The sequence below is a fragment of the Mastomys coucha genome, unplaced genomic scaffold (assembly GCF_008632895.1).
Source record: "Mastomys coucha isolate ucsf_1 unplaced genomic scaffold, UCSF_Mcou_1 pScaffold11, whole genome shotgun sequence".
NCBI classification, from domain to species: Eukaryota; Metazoa; Chordata; class Mammalia; order Rodentia; family Muridae; genus Mastomys; species Mastomys coucha.
Window position 1 is genome coordinate 33,263,532 of NW_022196893.1, and position 19,721 is coordinate 33,283,252.

The following is a 19,721-nucleotide window of genomic DNA, read 5'->3' on the forward strand; positions in this document are numbered from 1 at the left end:
CCTCTTTTATAGTGAGTCAGGCATACCTGGCTGCTGCCAGGTAACTGTGGGGCGGAGCTTACTTGGCTGTTGCCAGATAACCATGGGATGGAGCTTAGACAGAATGCCAGCAAATAGAGCCAGCCCTCCAGAAGGATCACTTTCCAGGAGAGAGCTTGTGTTCTGGGGTTCCACCCTCATTAAAGTGTCCTGATCTGTCTCCCTTCTCACTCAAGTTCCTGGATCCTGACTCCCCCACAAGTCACTTGGTTGTGTAGCCTGCAGTCACACAAGCCACCCACTCACCCTCCACCCCATCGTACACAAAAGGGCAGAAACAGATTGAGAGTTTCAAATGCAGTTTATTGCAGCAAAACAAAGAAACGGGGTGAGGGGGTTGGGGCGTTCAGAGCAATCCATAAAAGACAAACTAGCAAACACCTTATGTACAAAACCAAAGCAGCTCAGCGTGCTGCAGGGTATGGGATGCCAAGGGGGCCCGCCCAGTGCTCAGGGCGCGCCAGGCAAGGAAGCCCTGGAGCTAAAGTCCTCTTTGAAATGTCATGTTGATGATGGCAGTTCTGAACTGATTCTCATAAACATAAAGTGGGAATGTTACTGGGGGACTCAAACTGCTACTAATATGAAAACTTCTTTGCAAGCAGAGCAGAAAAGAAAGCGCAGAGAAAATAAGCCTAATCCGAGCAATCAACCATAACTCTTCTCTCTAACACGGCTGGTGAGATTGATCTTGCTCTTGCCAGCCATATTTGGCCTTGATGGAAAGGGAGAGCTAATGGAGTGTTGGGCATCTCTTTATTTGGTGCCTAGGGAGTAACTGGTGGAAACAAACTTCACGCTAGAACTGCCAGAGGACTTAACTCCACTGGAGCTGGATCCTCCCCGGCCACCCCCAGAGGAGCCACCATAGCTGCCTCCGGAGCTGCCACCACCCCCTCCAGAGCCACCTCTGTGGCTTCCACTGCTGCCGCCGCCGTAGCTGCCGCCCCCGGAGCCACCTCCATAGCTGCCGCCTCCGGAGCCGCCGCCATAGCTGCCACCACTGCGGCCGCCTCCAGAACCGCCTCCGTAGCTGCCACCGTAACTGCTGCCTCCAGAGCCGCCTCCAGAGCCTCCTCCGTATCTGCCGCCGCCTCGGCTACTGCTTCCGCTCATGCTGGTGTGGCTGGTGCTCACGGCTGCAAAGAGCCTCCATTACACCCCATCCCACTGCTCTCGTTCCCCACCAAGCCAAGCGCCCTAAGAAATCCCCTTGTACTTACAAACGCTCACGCTGGGGGTGCACTCTCCAGACATCCTACAAGAAACAGGCCAAACCCCATCAGTACCTATACCCTGGCAGCCCCGCTTCCTAAGGGGCATGACCCAGACTTCTCCCCAGCCCTCCCAAGTCGGGTTTTCTCCAGCCTGAGTCCAAGCAGGGAGAGATCTCCCTAAATCAGACAAGGCTCTTAGAGCTGTGTGGCTCAGCTATTAGGTTGTGTCAAGAGATCCAGGCCAGCCTCAATAAATTGCTCCATTTCATATGAAGAGCAATGGGGAGGCAGGCAGAGGGCGAATCAGAAAAATAACAGTGTAGAGAGAAGGAGAAGATGAAAGAAAAGGAAAGAAATTAGGACTTGTGAACTCAAGACCTCACTTCTACCCCATGATCTTCCCAAACCAAGACAAATTGCAGTCAGCAAGGAATCCCTAGGAAGCGACCAGGCAGCCGAGGACCTTCCTTACCTGATCTCCTCTCCTTCCAGAAGTTTCCTGTATGTGGCAATCTCCATGTCCAGGGCCAGCTTGGTGTTCATCAGCTCCTGGTAGTCACGCAGCAATCTGGCGAGCTCCTCCTTGCATTGTGACATGGCATCCTCTATCTCATTCAGCTTGTTCTGAGCATCTTTGAGTGCTTTCTCACCGCGCTCCTCAGCATCACTGATGTTCTGCTGCAGGTGGGAGATCTGAGAGGGGAAGAAGAATACAGCACATTATATGAGCACACAGTCCCTCACGTCACCCTGATCTTTCCATTCTGTTAGTCTCGATACCTCAGTGGACCAGTACACTGAGGCACAGAACCCCTGGGCCTCAGGTCACCTTAGCCACCATCATGACTTCCTTAAAGGAATTGAAAGGTTTTAGTTGCTTCTCCTGGGCCTGACCTGAGGCTCTGAAGTCTTTTTACCACAACTTCAAAACTTCTGACTACCTCTCCTCATCCCTCAGCTCCTAAGGTCATGGGCTAGGAGTTCACTATGACCATCATCTTTTCTCTACTCTGTCATCTTCTCAAATTTCCCTTAAGAGTATCTCTCGTGAGAGCTGAATTCTGGAAGCTGACATGGTCCCCAAAGGAAATGGAGAAGGTAGTACAGTCCTGGTATGGATTATAAGACTCAAAATCAGGAAAGTCTCTCCCAAGACCCCAGGGTCATCCCATTCTGTGTATCTGAGGGTACCTGCTTCTTGACACCATCAATTTCAGATCGAAGTCTCTGGATCACTCGGTTCAGCTCAGAAATCTCCATCTTGGAATTTTTCACAGTGTCTCCATGTTTGCCAGCAGTGATCTGCAGCTCTTCATACTAAAGGTGACATGTTGTTTCAGTTACATGCGGATAGAAATGCTTTGTGTACAAATGCAGTGTGCTCTGGCACACACACACGCACCAGCAGGCACAGGACACAACATCAAATGTCCCAGAGAACTGGCTAAGCATGCAGATGCTTACCTTGCTCTGGTAAAAGGTCTCAGCTTCAGCCTTGCTCCTCTGGCAAATGTCATCGTACTGGGCCTTGACTTCTGAGATGATGCCGTCCAGGTCCAAACTGCGGTTGTTGTCCATGGACAGGACAACATTGGTTTCACTGATTTTAGTTTGCATCTGGGACATTTCCTGCAGGGTGTGATAGTTTAGTAACTCTTACAGAGTTTAAAAAACAAAAGCAAAAACCTTGGGGGCTTGGAGGCATGGGGGAGTGGGGGCTGGGGGTTGGAAGGAAGGTTTCCACCCTGCAAAGCAGTGGGGTCAGGACTCAAGGCCTTGCTTGAAATTCAAGAGTTTACCGTTTGGTAGAGTGTGGTGAGGAAGTCAATCTCTTGCTGGAGGGTATCGGCCTTGGCCTGAAGCTCAACTTTGTTCATATAAGCCGAATCCACATCCTAGAGGAACAAAGGTATCATGAAGACATGTTTTTTCGAGGATGGGCCGTAAAGGGGTCTTCCAAGTAGAAATGGTGTTGGGGATCTACTCCTCTTCTGCCCAGTTACACCTTAGTTCTAGATTTTTCTCTCTTCATATACCACAAAATGCTGGTCTGACCTGCTGAGAACTCGCCTTCCTGCTTGCTTTAGGATGCATGGAGCAGCCAAGTACTGGGACAAGCATAGGTCCATGGAAATGAAAGTACCTATCTCAGAGGCCCAGCAGGCTTGTTCCCTGGTTCTCCACAACATGGCTTCCTTCTGCCATGACCTGTATCTAGTGTTTCATAGATGAACTCCACCCCACAGGACTTCCTCACCTTCTTGATGGTCACAAATTCATTCTCTGCATTGGTTCTCTTGTTGATTTCATCCTCATACCTGCAGGAAAGTATAGGTGATTGGGCGATTAAAGCAGGCTGAGGACCGAAACTCAGTGTTCTGGAGTAAAGGAGTCCCTGCCTTCCTTAACAAGCAGGGTCATCATGTCCACCCTTTCTTCTGAGCACTAAAACCATCCAACTATATCTATATTCTGAGAAGATGAAGCAGTTTGTTTGGGTTTTTTTGTTGATGTTGTTTTGTTTTGTTTTTTTAATGCCCAATCAATTTGCCCCAACTGAGGAAAAGCCCTAGCATATCAGTTTCTGGAAACCATTTAGTTCAATAGTAAACATGCCTGACTAGGCTTTCTTACTTGTTCCTGTACTCTTCCACCAGGTCTTGCATGTTCTTCAGTTCGGAATCCATCCGTGATTGGTCACTCTTCAGGGAGTCTACATGCCTTCTGAGGACACTGATATAGTTCTCAAATAAAGGATCTAAGTTTTGGGTCCGGGTTGAGGTGTCCACCTGCTGTAGCAGCTCCCATTTGGTTTGCAGCACCTGGTTCTGCTGCTCTAGGAAGCGCACCTGGAAACAGAAGACCCATTAGCCCAAGTGCAGGAATGGGGTCTAAAGGCCACTGAGCAAGACTAATGCAGTATTTTAAAAAAGAACCTCAATTCCCATTTGACAGCAAGAGCTGTAGGGAGAAGCTGATCAAGATGGAATCCATGACAGAGGAAAATCCCACATGTGTCTTAATGCAGAAAAGTCCTGGAAGGACTTTTCCTTTATTACCAATAGCACCAGACACATAAAAGTATTGGCACGGTGCTTTGAAGTGAATTCATGATGCTTCAGAAGTTTGCCTTCCGATTGTTTTTAGGTAGATAAACATTTACTTCACAGGGATATATATATATACAGTTCATTGTCAGGAAAATACCAAAATAGGGTTTGGAATTTAATGTGGCTGATTTTATATTGACATTATTGATAAATTAACAGAAAAGTCAAAAGTCGCTCATGGTTTTCCAGAACTGAACCCTGGAATGTGTATACTTTTAAAATCTTCTCCTGATCCAATACTTGTGGGAAATTGCCAGAAGACATTGATCCCCCTGAGAGCACAGGATGCTTGGTGCTGATCCACTCCCGGCTTCCTGCTCCTTCATAGGGCATCCTGAGTTACACTTCCTTGTGACCAGAGAAACCCTTGTGAGTTTCTTATTTGCACCCTAGAAAATTCCAATAGCCCCACTTCTATAATCTTCAGTCAACAGATGTGAGCCCAACTCAGTTCAAGAGCTCAGTGAAAATGCAATGGGATGTCAGCTACACTCATCATCAGGCTCCCTTTGTCCAGTAAAGAACATACTCGTTAGCATCCCTCCTGAGAATGCTGCTAGCATATATCCCAGAATTCCATTCTACAACATGTCCTTTAGTCATCAAATGCAAACACATAAGGCTAAGCTCACCCCTTCTTCTGCTCAGTATCACAGCCTTGAGCTGCTAGCTCTCTGCAGTCTGAGCAGGTGAACTCACCTTGTCAATGAAGTTGGCAAATTTGTCATTGAGTGACTTGATCTGCTCTCTCTCCTGAGACTTCACTTTTTGAATCTGAGGATCGACCTCGACGTTGAGGGGTTGCAGAAGGCTCTGGTTGATGGTCACTTCCTGGATGCCACCAGGGGGGCAGACAGGCCCAAAACTACTCCCAAATCTACCACCCCCATATCCTCCACCACCAAAACCACCTCCACTACCAAAGCCACTACCACCAAAACCACCGCCAAGACCTCCGCCAAAACCACTTCCCCCAAAGCTACCGCCACCGTAGCTGCCACCCCCAAAGCCACCACCACCCCCAAAGCTACCACCGTAGCTGCTACCACCTCTAGCCACACTCATGGAGATGCTTCTGCCACCCCCGAGGTTAACAAGACTTTTACTTCCAAAGCCACTACCAGAACTCCCACAGAAGCCTCCTCCTGAAAATCTCCCACCACCACCTCCACCGCTGCGGCGCATAGAGCTGCTGGTGGATCTGCGTTGGAAGCTGACTAGGCCTGCAGAGCCTGAGCTGAAGTTCCTGCCACCCCCGCCGCCGCTGCGGCACAGAGACCTGGAACTACACTGGAGACTCATGATGCCTTAGAGAGAGGTGAGAGCAAAGACTTAAGAGGCGGAAGGAGCTGAGAACTCCTCTGCCTTGAGCCCAGTGCCATGCCCTTATATACTGAGAGGAAATTGGGCTTGGTCCTCAGAGTCAGCCGGAGATGCAAAGCCTGCAAAGGGTTTGGCTTGCCTGCAGCCATACAAGATTTTTACGAGCCTCAACAATACGATAAACACTACACACCTAGCTCCCAGGATGGGCTCTCAAAATTGCTGTGCAGACAGGAATGGCTCGTGTGGTAATCACTTTATCAGACAGGATCTCTCTTCGAGTGCCTGTGACTTAGAGTAGGACCCCCACATTGGCTTCTTGGTGGTTCTTAATAGGATTTCATAATCCCCAGCACAGTTGAGCTGTAATCTCCGGCTCATGGCTCACATGCCCACATACTCACTAGGTCATTGTAGGCTCCCTTGAGTAACAGGTGTGCTTGCTCGACCTTGAATCCCTAAAGGAACTCTCATCCATTTCTAAAGCTGTCCCTTCAAACCCCAGAGGTCACCAAATCACATCTCTGGACACAGAGCAAAGGAAAATCCAATATTTTCTAGAATAAATTTTCAAATGCACATCACTGATTGATTACAGAAGGGGCAGCTATTGCTAAGCAGGATGAGGGGTGGGTGGTCTGGAAGCAACTGAGGGTAACGGTGTGTTCTTTCCTAGGCTTCCTCTAGGAAGAGGTTGTTCCTCTTCAAAAGAGGAACAGCAAGCATAAGAGGCTAGCAGTTGAAAATAGGCAGCTTGGAATTGCCATTATAAAAAGTATGTAGACTGGGCAGTGGTGCCGCATGCCTTTAATCCCAGCAGTTGGGAGGTAGAGGCAGGCAGATTTCTGAGTTCGAGGCCAGCCTGGTCTACAGAGTGAGTACCAGGACAGGACAGCACAGCCAGGGATATACAAAGAATCCCAGTCTCGAAGAAAAAAAAAAAAAGTACATGGAGTAATGAGGTAAATCGGCATCTGGCATATGTGGCAAAGCAAAGTGGGGAAGTTGAGGCATGACAGGTTCAAAAATCTCACCTCATGTTGGACCACAGAAGAGATGAGTGTGGGTTTGGAAGAAAAAGCAGTTATGAAAATCTGGAAAACCTGACCTGAGAAATTCACAGTGTTTCTAGAGTCGGTGACAATTATGATGAAGGGGGCACTGTGGAGGCAGGGAGCTAAAGCCAGTCAGGAACTGGTCGTGTACTTGGAAGTGTTTTGTGGCTTATATGCAGCAAGTTAATGTTCATAAAAATTTGAGACCAGTATTAATCTACCCATTTTTAAATGAGAAAGGTGAACCACGAGATCTGAAAAACTTCCCCCACGTCTTCATGGGTGGTAAGTGTCCATCTGGGGTGTGACTGAAGGTGCCTAGCTACGGACTGTTTCAGGTCCTAACACATGTGTCAGCACAGCAACTGAGTTCACATTCTCCTGTGTGCTTCAGGGGAAACTGAGCAGTGTGAGATGCTGTCCTGGTGTCTGTCAGTGTGAGATGCTGTCCCGGTGTGGAAGACTCTGAGTCCTTGGCTCCTGGCACATGGTAACACTTAGGAAAGATTCCTTCAGATAGCTCTGAGAAGGGGAACCTGAAGATGAGGACTATTCTGGTGCTAGGGTACCCAGGGTGTGTTACACAGGGCCAGAAGCCTTCCTGAAAAGCAGTACTGTATCAGTATTTACAGACAGAAGTAACTTTGAGATCTGGAAAGACCAGAACCTACATAGATGATCATCGTGGAAGCCTGGCATGCTCCCCACATTCAGTGTAGACAGAGTGGAAGACACCTTCTGGAGACACCTGCTCCAAGCTCTGGCTCCAAGCAACTTTGTGAATGCGTGGGAATTTCCCCTGTACAAATAAGCTCTGTAGGAGAGGAGGCATCTGTAAAGACTGTCATGCCCCAGTGCCTGCCAGCTCTGAACCGGGGAATAGTGACAATACTCTGTACTCTATCCATCAAGCTTTCTCTTGTACCAGTGTTTGCCCTTCCCTCTTCCAAGAAGTCCCCAGCCTACCCTCTGCCCCCAACCCCTCCTGGTTGCACAGCACTCTTTCTTTCTTCTGGAACTCTGTCCTAGCGCTGACATCCTCAGACTGCTAAACTAACCATCTCTTTAGGGAATGAGTAATCTGGTCTTGAGAACAATGGGGACTAGAGTGGCCTTGGTGTGCTAATGACGGTTGCCTAATCTCCTTCTAATAGGCAATCAAAATTCTTTTAGTTCAGCATACTCCCTTATGAGACACTATGGACTCCTTCTAGCATTTTGAAGGGGAGTGCATAGGTGCATGCATGTGTGTATGTGCATATGTGTACCAGCCAGTGAGTCCTGCTGCCCTAAGCAACCATCAGAGAGAACAGAGAACAGGGCAATGGTGACAGTTTATGGCACCACAGACACATCCTGAAAAGGGGAAAGGCAGGAACTGAGACACAAAATCACTCTCAGCTTAAGTTCATAGCTCCCACAGGACACATACGAAAGTTTGCTTCCCAGCAGAGCCCTGAGAACTACACATGTTGTGAACCCATTAAATGAAGCTAAAAGCTGATGACCTGGAGAGGCTGTGGCTTACTTTACACACTCCAGCTGAGACAAGACACATGTGAGACTAGACCCTGGGCTTTCTGCTGACCTTCCGTCCATCCTAGAGCAGAGGTACAGAGACAGCAAGTGGTACTAAGAACTATTCCCACCTTCTGGTACTCAGAGGCTGCACCATTGACCCTGCTTACCCCAGAACCCAGGGATGCTCCAGTTCCTGAATCACACCCCCTTTTCTCTCTACACTGCTCACTTTCAACTCCACAGGGTAGGAATTGTGTATCACTGCTAGTGACCCACAGTCCCTCCCTAAGATGTCCTAGGACGTAGGATAGTTTAAAACATCTGTGAAACAGAAGGTGTAAACCACACGCTTAGAAAGCACGGGCATGAACAAAGGGGAAAAGCAGCCCAGACTTCTGTAGGCGCCAACCACTGTCAGGTGCTATATCTCAGGTAGACACTGCTGAGAGGTCCTGTCCCCACTTTAAAAAACAAAAACAAAACTCATCATAGAGGCTGAAATGTGTGCCCTGGGTCACCCAGATGGTAACTAATAGCCAGGCTTGTCTAACTCCAGAGCAAGCACGTGCCTCTTGCCCTTGACCAGCTTATGTTACCCACATCACCTACACCTTCTCTGCTCAACCCCCGGAGGTGACCCTTCCTCCCCATTCTCTGTCCAGACCGACAAGTTCCTCTTCCTGGGTTCTCTCTGTCCCTCTGCATTTTCCAAGTTCCTCCTTCTCTTTCCAATAAGGCTTTCTTGTCCTGACAACTCGTTCCAAAGCCCATCCCACAGACAGGTTCTGGGGCCACAGAAAAATCTCATGTCCTGATTAGCCACTGCTCTAGACTCTGGTTTCAGTCTATTCTGTGACTAATACGCAACCACTCAGCTTGTCAGGGGTCTGCCCAGACCTCACCTCCTCCTCCTCTGAGGAGAAGGTTTCCTTGATTAACACCATGCTGATAGTCTGTTGGGCTCTTTCCCCTAAACTTGGTCCCTGCCTTAGCTGAGAATGTGCTGCGGTACTGGCCTTTCTGCTGGCTTGTCTGTGTGTTTGTTCACCAATACTAATCCTCCTTGTCACAGGGGCTTCTCAGCCTCCCAGGCAGGAGGGAGGGGGCCAATAGAGATAATCCCAACAGGACGTACTGACAGCATTCCAGAACATCTGCACAGGCCCTTCCCCACCCCCACAGGGCTGCCAAGAGAAGCTTTGGGGCACAGCAGGGGCGGGTGTGGTGGTGTTTTGAGAACTTTTTGAGGGATGGGGCCCGAGAAAAGAGTTAAGAGTAACATGCAGTGACAAGCCACCCAGCCCTGTGGGACTCTGGCAAGGCTGTAGGAAAAGGAAATTTCAGGGGAGTGGGGAAAGCCAAAGCTTGGGAGGAGTACAGGGGAGTCACAGACAATGGGGAGGCGGGGTGAGATGTTGAAAGCTGATAAATGGCTGAGGAGGGGCCACCGAGGCTTTTTAATGCTAGTTGGAAAGGTGCCGCTCAGGGGACAGATCCAGTGAAGGCAGGTAGCAAAGCAGACAGCCCCCCAAAAGTCACTGCTAGACAGTGTGGGAGCCAGCAGAGGCCAGAGAAGAGGGAACCAAAGAGCTGTGTGTAGGAGAGAGGCTGTGGATGCTGCCTCAGTCTGCACTGGCGTGGGTAGCCATGATTGGTAGGGGCTGTCACACTGCCCATGGCACACTTCTAGCCATATGACCCATATGCCCTGAGAAGGTTATTCTCAGGCAGGTTACCAACTCTGAGAATAACCTTCCTCATTTGTAAAACAGGAACTAAATCTACCTGCCATGGAAGCTGCAGGGTGCAGATGATACCTAGAGAGAGGGAACTCTGCCTTCCTTACATTTGGAAGGACCCAAAAGCTGATATGATCATTGGGAAATTTAGGGTACAAGCCCCTTGCTGAAATTCATCAAAATACTAAGAAAGGCTTAAGTTCTTGGAACTCCCTAGGACTTGTAAGGACCATATGTTTGCCATAGGGAAGATAAAAGTCCCTAGGTTGCATCCCATAAAAATGATGCTTGCAGCCAGCCCCTGTGACAGAAGGGAGGCAGGGTTAGATGCAAGGAACCCTGAGGGAAGCCATAGGATTCTGTAGTTTGGAGCCAAGCTCCACAGACTCAGCATGCTGGGGCTGCAGGCTGGAAGCTAGGCTGCCACTGGACCCCCCAGTGGCTTTCCTGGCTCAGCACTGGGACGTTTGGACATGACCATTCATTCTAGAGACCCTCCCAAAAGCCCAAGTTCCCAGCCCAACCCAGCAACAGAGCATTGATCAACTTGAAGACATCCAGTTTCCTGGACTGATCGGAAAGCTGATAAAACCAGGGCATCGAGTCCAGCAAAGCCATGGGAGCAACGGAGAGCTTGACTGGTGGAGCACCTGGCTCTTTAATTCGAAGATACCTCCTGGACCAAAGGGCTAGGCATAGGACTCCTCCTCAGACCAAGAACTTTCCCAACCTAGGCACGTACATCTCACCCAAGGTCAGATGGAGTTAGAATGTTAGTGAGCCAATGACTACTCCTCCTGTTCACCGTGTCCTAGATAAAAATCTCTGCAGCTGAGAAGCAGGTGGAATTAAATTTAGATTTCTATTGTGACCCGCCCTGCCACAGCCTCCCAGTGGGGAGGAGCAGCTGGCAAGGCTCCCCTGGGATCTACACGAGCTCCTGCCAGCCCATACCTGATGATTGATAGACGATGGGCCAGCTTTGCTTCTGACTACCCTGCCTTATGGGAAACTACTAATTGAGCATTATGGAATAGCCCATCAAACCCCCACTGGGGTCTCCCAGGTCCTTTCAAGGGACAGTGGGAAGCAAATAAGATAATGCAAGCTAGACATTTTATAGCATTCACAGAATTGCTAATTATTTTCACTGGGACGACCTGGATGTGAGGGTGTTTGGCCCTGATAAGAATGCTCATTGGCCACACCAGGAAACCTTCTCTAGTCTTCTGATCTCTTCCAGTGCTAGTCTCTATTGTTCAAGCTCTAGAGAGCTTCTTATAGACCAGAACATAAACATCTAGACTCTGACAGTCCTACCTTGCTTGCCTCTTCTCCCTCTCCCCATATTTTCTATGCCCCTGTCCTGAGGCATCTCTTTGCCCACAGCCTTAGAACTGGGGTTTTTTGGTCACCTCATTCTGGTTCATGGTTTCGATTCCTCTCTGACTAAGATAGTTGAATCTTTTGAGGTTAGAAGATGCAGGTCATGGGACAAGCCTGCCCTGAAAGAGGATTGGAAGATGACCTATGACTGGCCCTGTCCTAATGCTTTTTCCCAAAGTCACCCTGGATTCCCTTCAATCATCGTACACATGTGAGTGATTCTAGTCCACACCCTTTAAATGTATCTAGTGCTGCCAAATAACTCAGGTTTATTTTACGATCCTGGCTTTGTGATTGTCCTCTACCCAATTTAGCCTTCCCTGGCGTCTGACCTTATTCTTCCTATTAAACTTACAAAGTTTACTTTGTATATTTGCTTGCTTCCCTCTGGCTCTCCCGAATGCACACTTCAGGCAGCAGGGATGTAGAACACCTCCATGCACGCGTCTCCGCCATCCCTGTGACTGCCCTCAACCTAGTGCCAAGCAGTCAGTCAACATTGCTTGCAACCTGAAAACTCCCCCAAGGGGCCTCTCTTATCATAGTCAACAGATGGTGTCTCTCACTAGAATCAAATCTGCTGTAGTTCCAACCTATCCAACTAGGTTATCAGCTGGGGCCAAGCCTTCTTGCCTAGGCAGGCTCTTCAGGTCTCTGCCAGTAACAAATCCAACTCCGTCCTCCCCGGCTTCTCCTTACATCCTCCAGCTTTTCCTTCATGGCCAGGCTTCCCATGCCCACCAGTACTGTCCTGGTCACTGCTCACTGAATGGGCTCCTCTCTGTTACTAATCTTGGGGTTCAGAGCCCCCAGAGTGGTCTCACAACAGAAGGGCCTGAACAATTCCTCTTCCTGATTCTTCTCTTCCTGGTTCCCACAGTCATCACCACGCCCTGTTGACTAATGTTCTCACCAACAGCTAAACACTGTCAATCATTTTTATGTTCACTGCTGTCTACCCTACTTTCCCTTGGCTACTGCCAGGGCTCTTGGCTTTTTATTTTAAATCATAACTCTGCTTCCATATCCTCTCTCTTTTTCTATTGAGACAATCCCTCTGCTCATATCTCCCTCCCTTAGCCTTTTTTCCAACAGACCTGCTGCCAAGACAGAATGTCAGGTGTGCCTTGGAATACATTTTACCAATATAGGTTGTGGTCAAAATCAAATGCATCTCATATCTAAATTCTGTCTATATTCCTTTATTGAATGGAAATCTTATGATGTACCCACACAGACAGACTCTGAAATTCCACATAGGTTGCAGTTATGGAGTGGTTTGCTCCGTTTCAAAAGTTTCTGCATCTTGTTGATCTTAAAGCATCTATTAAAGCCGCTCTGGCCCTTGAATGTGCCTCAGTTCCCTTGCCTCCTGGTTTAGTTCCTCTCCTTATCTTTTAGTTTTCTGTCCAGAGAGCTCTACCTGGCTCCTCACCCACATCTGCCTCTGCTTTAACCCCAAGCCCCAGACCTCTTTCCAGTCTCCAGAAGCCATCTCTACCCTCTGATGACCCCTGGTGTAGTTCCATCATTCCAGTCTGCTTGGGTTCTCAGGGGCCTTGTTTATGCCTTCAAGCTGAAGGACCCAGAGAGACACACACCCTACTTTCTCTTCCCTCTGAACCTTCTTACCCTCTGTGTCTCATAGCTCGATTCAGCAGTCTACCCATTCTACTTGGCATCTCAGTGCCTGAGCCACTTGCCTGCTGCACAATAATCCACTCCAGTTTGATTTCTTCCCATAATAAGCCACAGAAGGTACTATACAAATATCCTGTTGAACAACTGTACAGCTTGGCTTTTGAAGGATGAGCAACTTTACAAACTAGTAAAGGTGAGAGTTTGGGGGCCTTTCCAAAATGGCGCGCTGCTTGTACAATGAAAAATAATAAAGGCAATAATCCTTGGGGGGCCAATGATACCACCACAGGGATGTGCCTCTATTCATTGCAAGCATGAGAACCTGTGTTTTCTCCCAGAATTTAAAAGCCTGGCATAGTGACATGTACTTTAGATCTTAGCACCAGGTCAAGGCAGAGAAGGGTGGGTGCCCGGGGCTCACTGGCCAGCCAACCAACTAGCCTAATTGGTGTGTTACAAGCCAATAAGAGAACCTGTCATCCCCCCCCCCCACACACACACACACATACCAAAGAGAAAAGAAAGAAAGAAGGAAAAAGATAGATGATACCCAGACTGACAGCTAATGTCCTCTGTCTCTGTAGGAGGTGCACACAACTGCACACATACTCCCATACATGTGCTCTTGTGCACATATGTACCCATACTCACAGGAAAAGAAAAATAATAAGCCTTAACTTTCCAAGTTAGAATTAATTTCAAAGAACTTAATAATAACAAAGACAAAATAATAACTCATCTTCTGACCACACAATATATAGAGATCACAGAGAAATTTATTGTAGAAAAAAAACCAGAACTGCCAAGCTCTTCAGAGTTCAGCTTCCAACCAGGAAATGAGGTCACAAGCATTACCCAGCAGCCCCTGCATAGATGCTCTCCCGGACAGAAATATAGACTCAGCGGTTGTAGGGACTAGGCAAGCAAGTCAAGGGGTCTCTGGGACACTCGGGAGGCGAAGGCACGTTCCCTCTCTCATGAGGGAATGTTCATCAGCTGGTACTTTCCTCTTCCTGCCCCCTCAGCACAGCTCAAGTATTTCTGATAGAGCTGTAAATTAAATTTTAAATTAGGAGAAAAAGTCTGACAGGGTGCTCAGAATCAGAGAACAGGGGGATGAAGGATGTCTGAGAACGAATCTTGGGTTGTTTACAAAAACCCTAGCTGTTTCCTGATTGGCACAAGGCTGAACAGCTCTATAACCCAAGTCAGCAACTCTCATTCCCCAGCCCAGACACTTGCATGGAGCAGTGCTGCCCAACACGTGCCCGGTGTTTGTGTTTGAGCACTTCTCAGTAGGGAAGGGGCTGGCTCTAAATGCAGGGGGCTGCTGGAAGGGGAAGGACAGAAACAGAGCTTGATTGACCACCCTATCATATCCACACCCACTGCCGGGACAGTCTTCCTTAAGTCCCCATACCAACTGAAATATCTGATGGGACTGTTAATCAGTCAGTGGATGACACAGGTCAGCACAGGCATGGCCTACAGGTACCGAATCAGAACAAACTTACCCTTGCTGTCATAGTTAACGAGCATGAGTCTACAGAGCAAAGGACCCCGAAGGCTCTTGCCTCAGACGGCCCCCTCGCTAAGCAAGCTTGCCTTGCAAAAAAAAAAAAAAAAAAAAAAAAAAAAAAAAACGATTTCGGTAGGCCTCCGCGGGGTGGGTTATTATTTACTGAGCTGCCCATTTTAGGAACGGGGACCTGAGACTGAGGCTCTTAGTTTAGTTGTTCACCAAGCTTTCTTTTCGTCGCTGGACAAAGCCCCTGAGGATCACGACAGTGGCAAGACCAGCGGAGGGGTGCACGTGAGCATGTGTCTGTCTCTTCCCCTCTTAGATAGAGTCTGAGTGTCACCTGGAAACTTGCTGAGACCCATTGGAAAAAGATAGGTGAGGGAGCCCGGGAGAGATTGGGGGGGACGGCCATAGAAGTGCAGCGGCGTGGCTGCTACTCCACCACGTGCCTGCGCGAGCTATGGGTGGATGTCTGCAGTATCTGCGTGCGGGAGGAGCCGCCCCCGCCGCCGCCGTATTTGCTGCTGCTTCTGCTATTGGAGCCGTAGCTCCCGCCTCCGCCGCCGCCGCCGCCCCCGCGGGAGCTGCCGCCGCCGTAACCTCCTGAGCCGCCGCCGCCGCCGCCCCCGCGGGAGCTGCCGCCGCCGTAACCTCCTGAGCCACCGCCGCCGCCGCCGCCGCCACCAATGGTCACCTGGCTACTATGCACCGCTGCATCAGGGAAGAACAGACACAGAATGGCCAGGAGAACTCATGGCCAGGGGGACCCAGCAGCACCAGCCCTGAGCGCCTGCAGGCTGGGATCAATGGTGCCCTCCCCTTTGCAAACAGAGGCACTGAAAGTCAACTGAGCAGTTCCAAAGGATGTAGGCATTCATTTAAGTAAAGTGTGCTGCCCCTTCATCCTTGGTGCTCTCAGTTCTTATGGAGTACATATCCTAATGATTTCTAGCCAGTGTTGTCAAGTATCTCAAGCAAGGAAAGTAAGCCTTGCTCACTTTGGTGGGGTTTTTTGTTTATTTGTTTGTTTTGTTTTTTGGTTTTTTTGGTTTTTTGGGGGTTTTTTTGTATGAGACTAGAAAACAAAAGCAACCGGGCCTGCCCACCTTCTGCCCAGTACCAACCAGCTACTTACAGATGCTCACTTGACTCTGCATCGCCCCCGACATCCTGTGAAATCAAAGCATACCCGTCAATCATAGGAGCAGAGAGGCTGGTGGAAGGGTAGAGCAGAGGTGTCCCCCAGCACTGACGTGCAGCCTTGTTAGCATCTGTGGTTCACACATGGCTGCACCCAGCCCTGGCTAGGGGAGAAAGAAGCATGGTGCTTGGGAGAAAGGGACTGGTAGCAATGACTTCTTCCCTACCCTTGTAACCTATACATCCTAACTCAAATGTTCCCACTCTTCCTGGACAATCTTCCCGGGAACACATGGGAAAGCCTCTTCAGCCTCATTTTTCCATGGGTCCATCCATATCTTTGGCCTACGGAAGGAGCATGGTAACTGTACCTGCTCTCCTCGCCCTCCAAAAGCTCGCGGTAGGTTGCGATCTCCACGTCCAAGGACAGCTTGGCACCCAGCAACCCCTGGTAATCTCTCAGCAGCTTGGCCAGGTCCTCCTTAGCCTGCTGTAGGGCCTCTTCCATTTCTTGCAGCTTCTGTTTAGCATCCTGGAGAGCCCTTTCTCCTCTCTCCTCTGCATCAGAAATGGATCCATGCATCTGTTCGACCTAAATCCGAGACAGGTGCGGGAGCACAGAGGTGTTGAGCTCCTGGAATCTGACCTGGGCCTTATGGAAGGTGGCATGCCTGGTGAGCCCACCCCGAGTCCTGTCCTACCTGCTTCTTGACGTTGGCGATCTCTGCCCGCAGCCTCTGGATGTTACGGTTCAGCTCTGAGATCTCCATCTTGCTATTCTTCAGGTCGTCTCCATGTTTCCCAGCTGTGATCTGCAGCTCCTGGTACTGTGGGTCAGAAGCACCACCATGATCAGTATCTGCAGTTCACTAGGCTCTCCCAGAGAAAGATCTGGGCTGCTCTCTCTCGGAGTAAGCTCACCTAGAGTTGTGATCAGATACACGCACACTAACTCCAAATCTCCCTCAGCTGAGCAGCAAAAAGAGACAGTACGTATACACACACACACACACACACACACAATACATACACATGCACACATGCACACACAGTACATATACACATGCATGCACATACACAAATGCATAGTACATACATACACATGCACAGTACATACCCCTGTGCGCGCACACACACATAATACGGACACATGCACACATGCACAATACATACATGCATGCATGCATGCATATACACGAATGCACATACACACACACACATATACCACTATAGCAGGTCTCCCTCCTCTCTCATGCCCACCAGTCTGTGGGCATATCCCACTGATACAAACCTGTTCCTTTATGTTCTTTATCACTGTTTTCAGGCACCTAAGCCTTCACACAACCTGTACCCACACAGAACTCCCTCCCTCTTTCCTGACCACCATATTCCTTGTCCCTTTTCCAGAAGACTAGCAGAATCTGCTGGTCTCAGAAGCCCTCAGAGCACCCATGTTCATTTCTTCCTCTCCTGTGCCAGTATTGCTGTATCAACCAGACTATACCCAGGGCATCCTCAGGAAGAGCCAACAAGAAAATGTGCATTCTGACAAAGCTCTCCTTCCCCCATCTCCTGACATAATCACCACAGCCCAGAACATGTTTTCACACTGTGGGACAGAAGTCGGTGATATTGGAATTGGCTTTAAAATCCACAAAGCAGGTCGCCCCATCCTAGTTACTCAGAACGCAATGACTGGGGTCTTCAACCTTTGTCCCTTCAACTAGAGTCTTAACCTCTCAAAAACATGAATTCATACCCAAGAGGTTGTCAAAACTATGCCCAGTGGCATAATGACGAGTATATTTACCCAGTTAAGTTCCCATATTGCTAGCAATGTTGTAAAATATTTGGAGTCACAGAGAATGATTCTAAAATTTCTAAGTGATACATAAGAAAGTAGAAAACTAAAAAATGTGCTATAATAAAAAAATAAAAGTAACAGATGTTGTAGGGGTTAAGAACCTGTCTGTAAATTGCACACCTGGGTTTAGTAGTATTTCAGGACAGTTTCTTGTTACAAGGCTTAGGAAAACTAAGCAGCCTGGCACCTACGAGTTCTCCAGAAGGATCAATTGAAAACAAGCAGATAAAGCAGGCAGGAACTATCCTATCGTACTCAGTGTCTGGGAAAGAAAAGATAATTTCTGAAGTCTTCATCGTTGACATGTTAGACTTTAAAGTCAGGTGGCAATAGCAGTTTGAGGACTGTGTTTATTTTGGGATGCAAACTCAAAACCCAAGCTCACCTTAGTCTGGTACAGGGCCTCAGCCTCGTCTTTGCTCTTCTGTGCAATTAATTCGTATTGGGTGCGTACGGCATCGATGATGCTGTCCAGGTCCAGGGAGCGGTTATTGTCCATTGACAAGATGACATTGGTATCACTGATGTTGGTTTGTATCTGGGACAGCTCCTGTGAGACACAGAATACAGTTCACTCCTTCCACCCTTCTCCCTCAAAGATATCTGGGGAAGCCAGAAATCTGGACTAGACAGGCCTCTTGATGTTCCCGTAATTGTTCTGTGCTACGAAACATAGAGGGAAGGTCTTAAGTGTTTTGACTAAAGGCATCTGGGCAGGAGGAAGGAGCCTATGACCCCATCAAGCTTCTCTTGTACAAACTGCCCAGCCTTGCTGTGGCTTCACTACCTTTTTGATACAGGCCCTTGACAGACAGAGTTGTCCCTTGTTACCATAAGAGTTCTCAGAGACAGTAGAAAGGAATCCAGTTTGGAGCCATTTGACTACCGAGTTAGTTCATGCGTTCTTCTGTTGAATGGGCTTTTCCGTAAGGTAAGCGGAGCATCTGACACTGCACTCTGGTCAGCATGAAGCCCCACGTTAGACACAGGTGACAGGTAGGGGTGAGGAGCTCACTGTCCTGCTCCTCTCTAGTTTGTCCTTACCACAAAATCCCTTCTATTGCCTTCTATGGGGTTCTCCCAGAGTCCTGTGAACGTCCCACAGTGTGTGAAGACCTGGTTGTTACTCTCATGTCCCGGGGGCTGGAGAGCATGCATCAGGGAACTCCTTTACCCTCACCAATCTCAAGATGCTCACTGCCCTGCCGACATCTCTACTAGCTCCACCACTGAAGCTGAGGGAATGCCCCAGTTGGGGGAATCGGCTGGTGAGATGAGCCTTCTCCAGTTCACACTCTTATGGGATGTGGGAAAAGAACAGGGCCTTCTCCCCAGGACTGCACTCACCGTATCAAATAGATATTTCAGGAAGTTGACCTCCGCATACAGTGTGTCCACTTTGGACTGCAAGTCTGATTTGCCCATGAAAGCAGCATCCACATCCTGTGTGGCAAAGGTGTTCAGTTTCATTGTCCAGGCATTGCCCGCCACCAGCTTCCTGGCTGCCCCCAGGCCAGTGGCAGAAGCCACTTCCTGGCTAAAAATGTCATCACTCAAGTCAGACCTGGAAGCTGACTTTCCTAACCAGAAAGAGGCACAACAATACCTCCACATCTCAATCACTAACATCAACTCCCTAGGTTCCTTCCCAGTCCCAAGACTATACATAACTGACAGACATTTGAAAGCTGCCTATACGTTAACTTCCTTTCCATTTCCAAAGCCTAGAGGACTCCTGGAGCCACGGTTGTATGGGCCTGACTTTCTTGTGTGTCAGGGCCCTGCAGCTGGACAGAGCACATGTATTAGTCCAAGACTTCACCCTGACCCCCCCCCCAGGGGTTTTCTCCTATTCAATCCCCAAAAGATCCCTGTTTTCCTTTTACCTTCTTCAAAACAACAAAGTCATTCTCTGCATTGGTCCGCTTGTTGATTTCATCCTCATACCTGTGATGGAGGCAAGAAGCAGGCTACAAGGGCTGACCTCGGCTGCTTGAGATTTAGCTTCCCAGCAGAAAGCCCAGACTCCCCCAAGTCTCAGTTGTCCTGAACCCAGACGGCCCCACCAACCATCACTCCCACCCCCCACCACCCATCACCCTCACCCCTTACCACCCCACCACCTATCACCCTCACCCCCCCACTACCCATCACCCATCACCCT

General features: G+C 48.9%; 2 protein-coding genes across 2 annotated transcripts in view; both read right to left on the minus strand.

Annotated features, from left to right (window-relative positions):
- Positions 1-321: 321 nt before the first annotated feature.
- On the minus strand, positions 322-5,739 carry Krt1 (keratin 1). The gene is made up of 9 exons (XM_031356483.1): positions 5,066-5,739; positions 3,891-4,105; positions 3,514-3,574; positions 3,056-3,151; positions 2,721-2,885; positions 2,448-2,573; positions 1,729-1,949; positions 1,263-1,297; positions 322-1,178 (listed from the first exon to the last, which is right to left on the minus strand). Exons 1-9 carry the CDS (start codon positions 5,666-5,668, stop codon positions 796-798), a joined length of 1,905 nt encoding a protein of 634 aa, XP_031212343.1. The 5' UTR covers positions 5,669-5,739; the 3' UTR covers positions 322-795.
- An 8,048-nt stretch (positions 5,740-13,787) lies between these two features.
- LOC116080208 (keratin, type II cytoskeletal 1b) overlaps positions 13,788-19,721 on the minus strand; it is an 11,936-nt gene continuing 6,002 nt past the window's right edge. Inside the window, exons 3-10 of the mRNA XM_031356493.1 lie at positions 19,444-19,504; positions 18,905-19,000; positions 17,943-18,107; positions 16,395-16,520; positions 16,065-16,285; positions 15,689-15,723; positions 15,003-15,264; positions 13,788-14,081 (exon numbers count right to left, since the gene is read on the minus strand). Of these exons, the coding sequence (XP_031212353.1) occupies positions 14,063-14,081; positions 15,003-15,264; positions 15,689-15,723; positions 16,065-16,285; positions 16,395-16,520; positions 17,943-18,107; positions 18,905-19,000; positions 19,444-19,504 (985 nt within the window). The 3' untranslated portion in view covers positions 13,788-14,062. The remainder of the gene's footprint in view (positions 14,082-15,002; positions 15,265-15,688; positions 15,724-16,064; positions 16,286-16,394; positions 16,521-17,942; positions 18,108-18,904; positions 19,001-19,443; positions 19,505-19,721) is intronic.

Excerpts from the sequence above, each read along its gene's own strand:
- Krt1 (XM_031356483.1), bottom strand. The coding sequence starts at position 5,668 with ATGAGTCTCCAGTGTAGTTCCAGGTCTCTGTGCCGCAGCGGCGGCGGG. Across the intron at positions 2,886-3,055 it reads TCACCACACTCTACCAAACG|GAAATGTCCCAGATGCAAAC; the intron begins GTAAACTCTTGA and ends CACACCCTGCAG. Across the intron at positions 1,298-1,728 it reads CTGGAAGGAGAGGAGATCAG|GATGTCTGGAGAGTGCACCC; the intron begins GTAAGGAAGGTC and ends TGTTTCTTGTAG.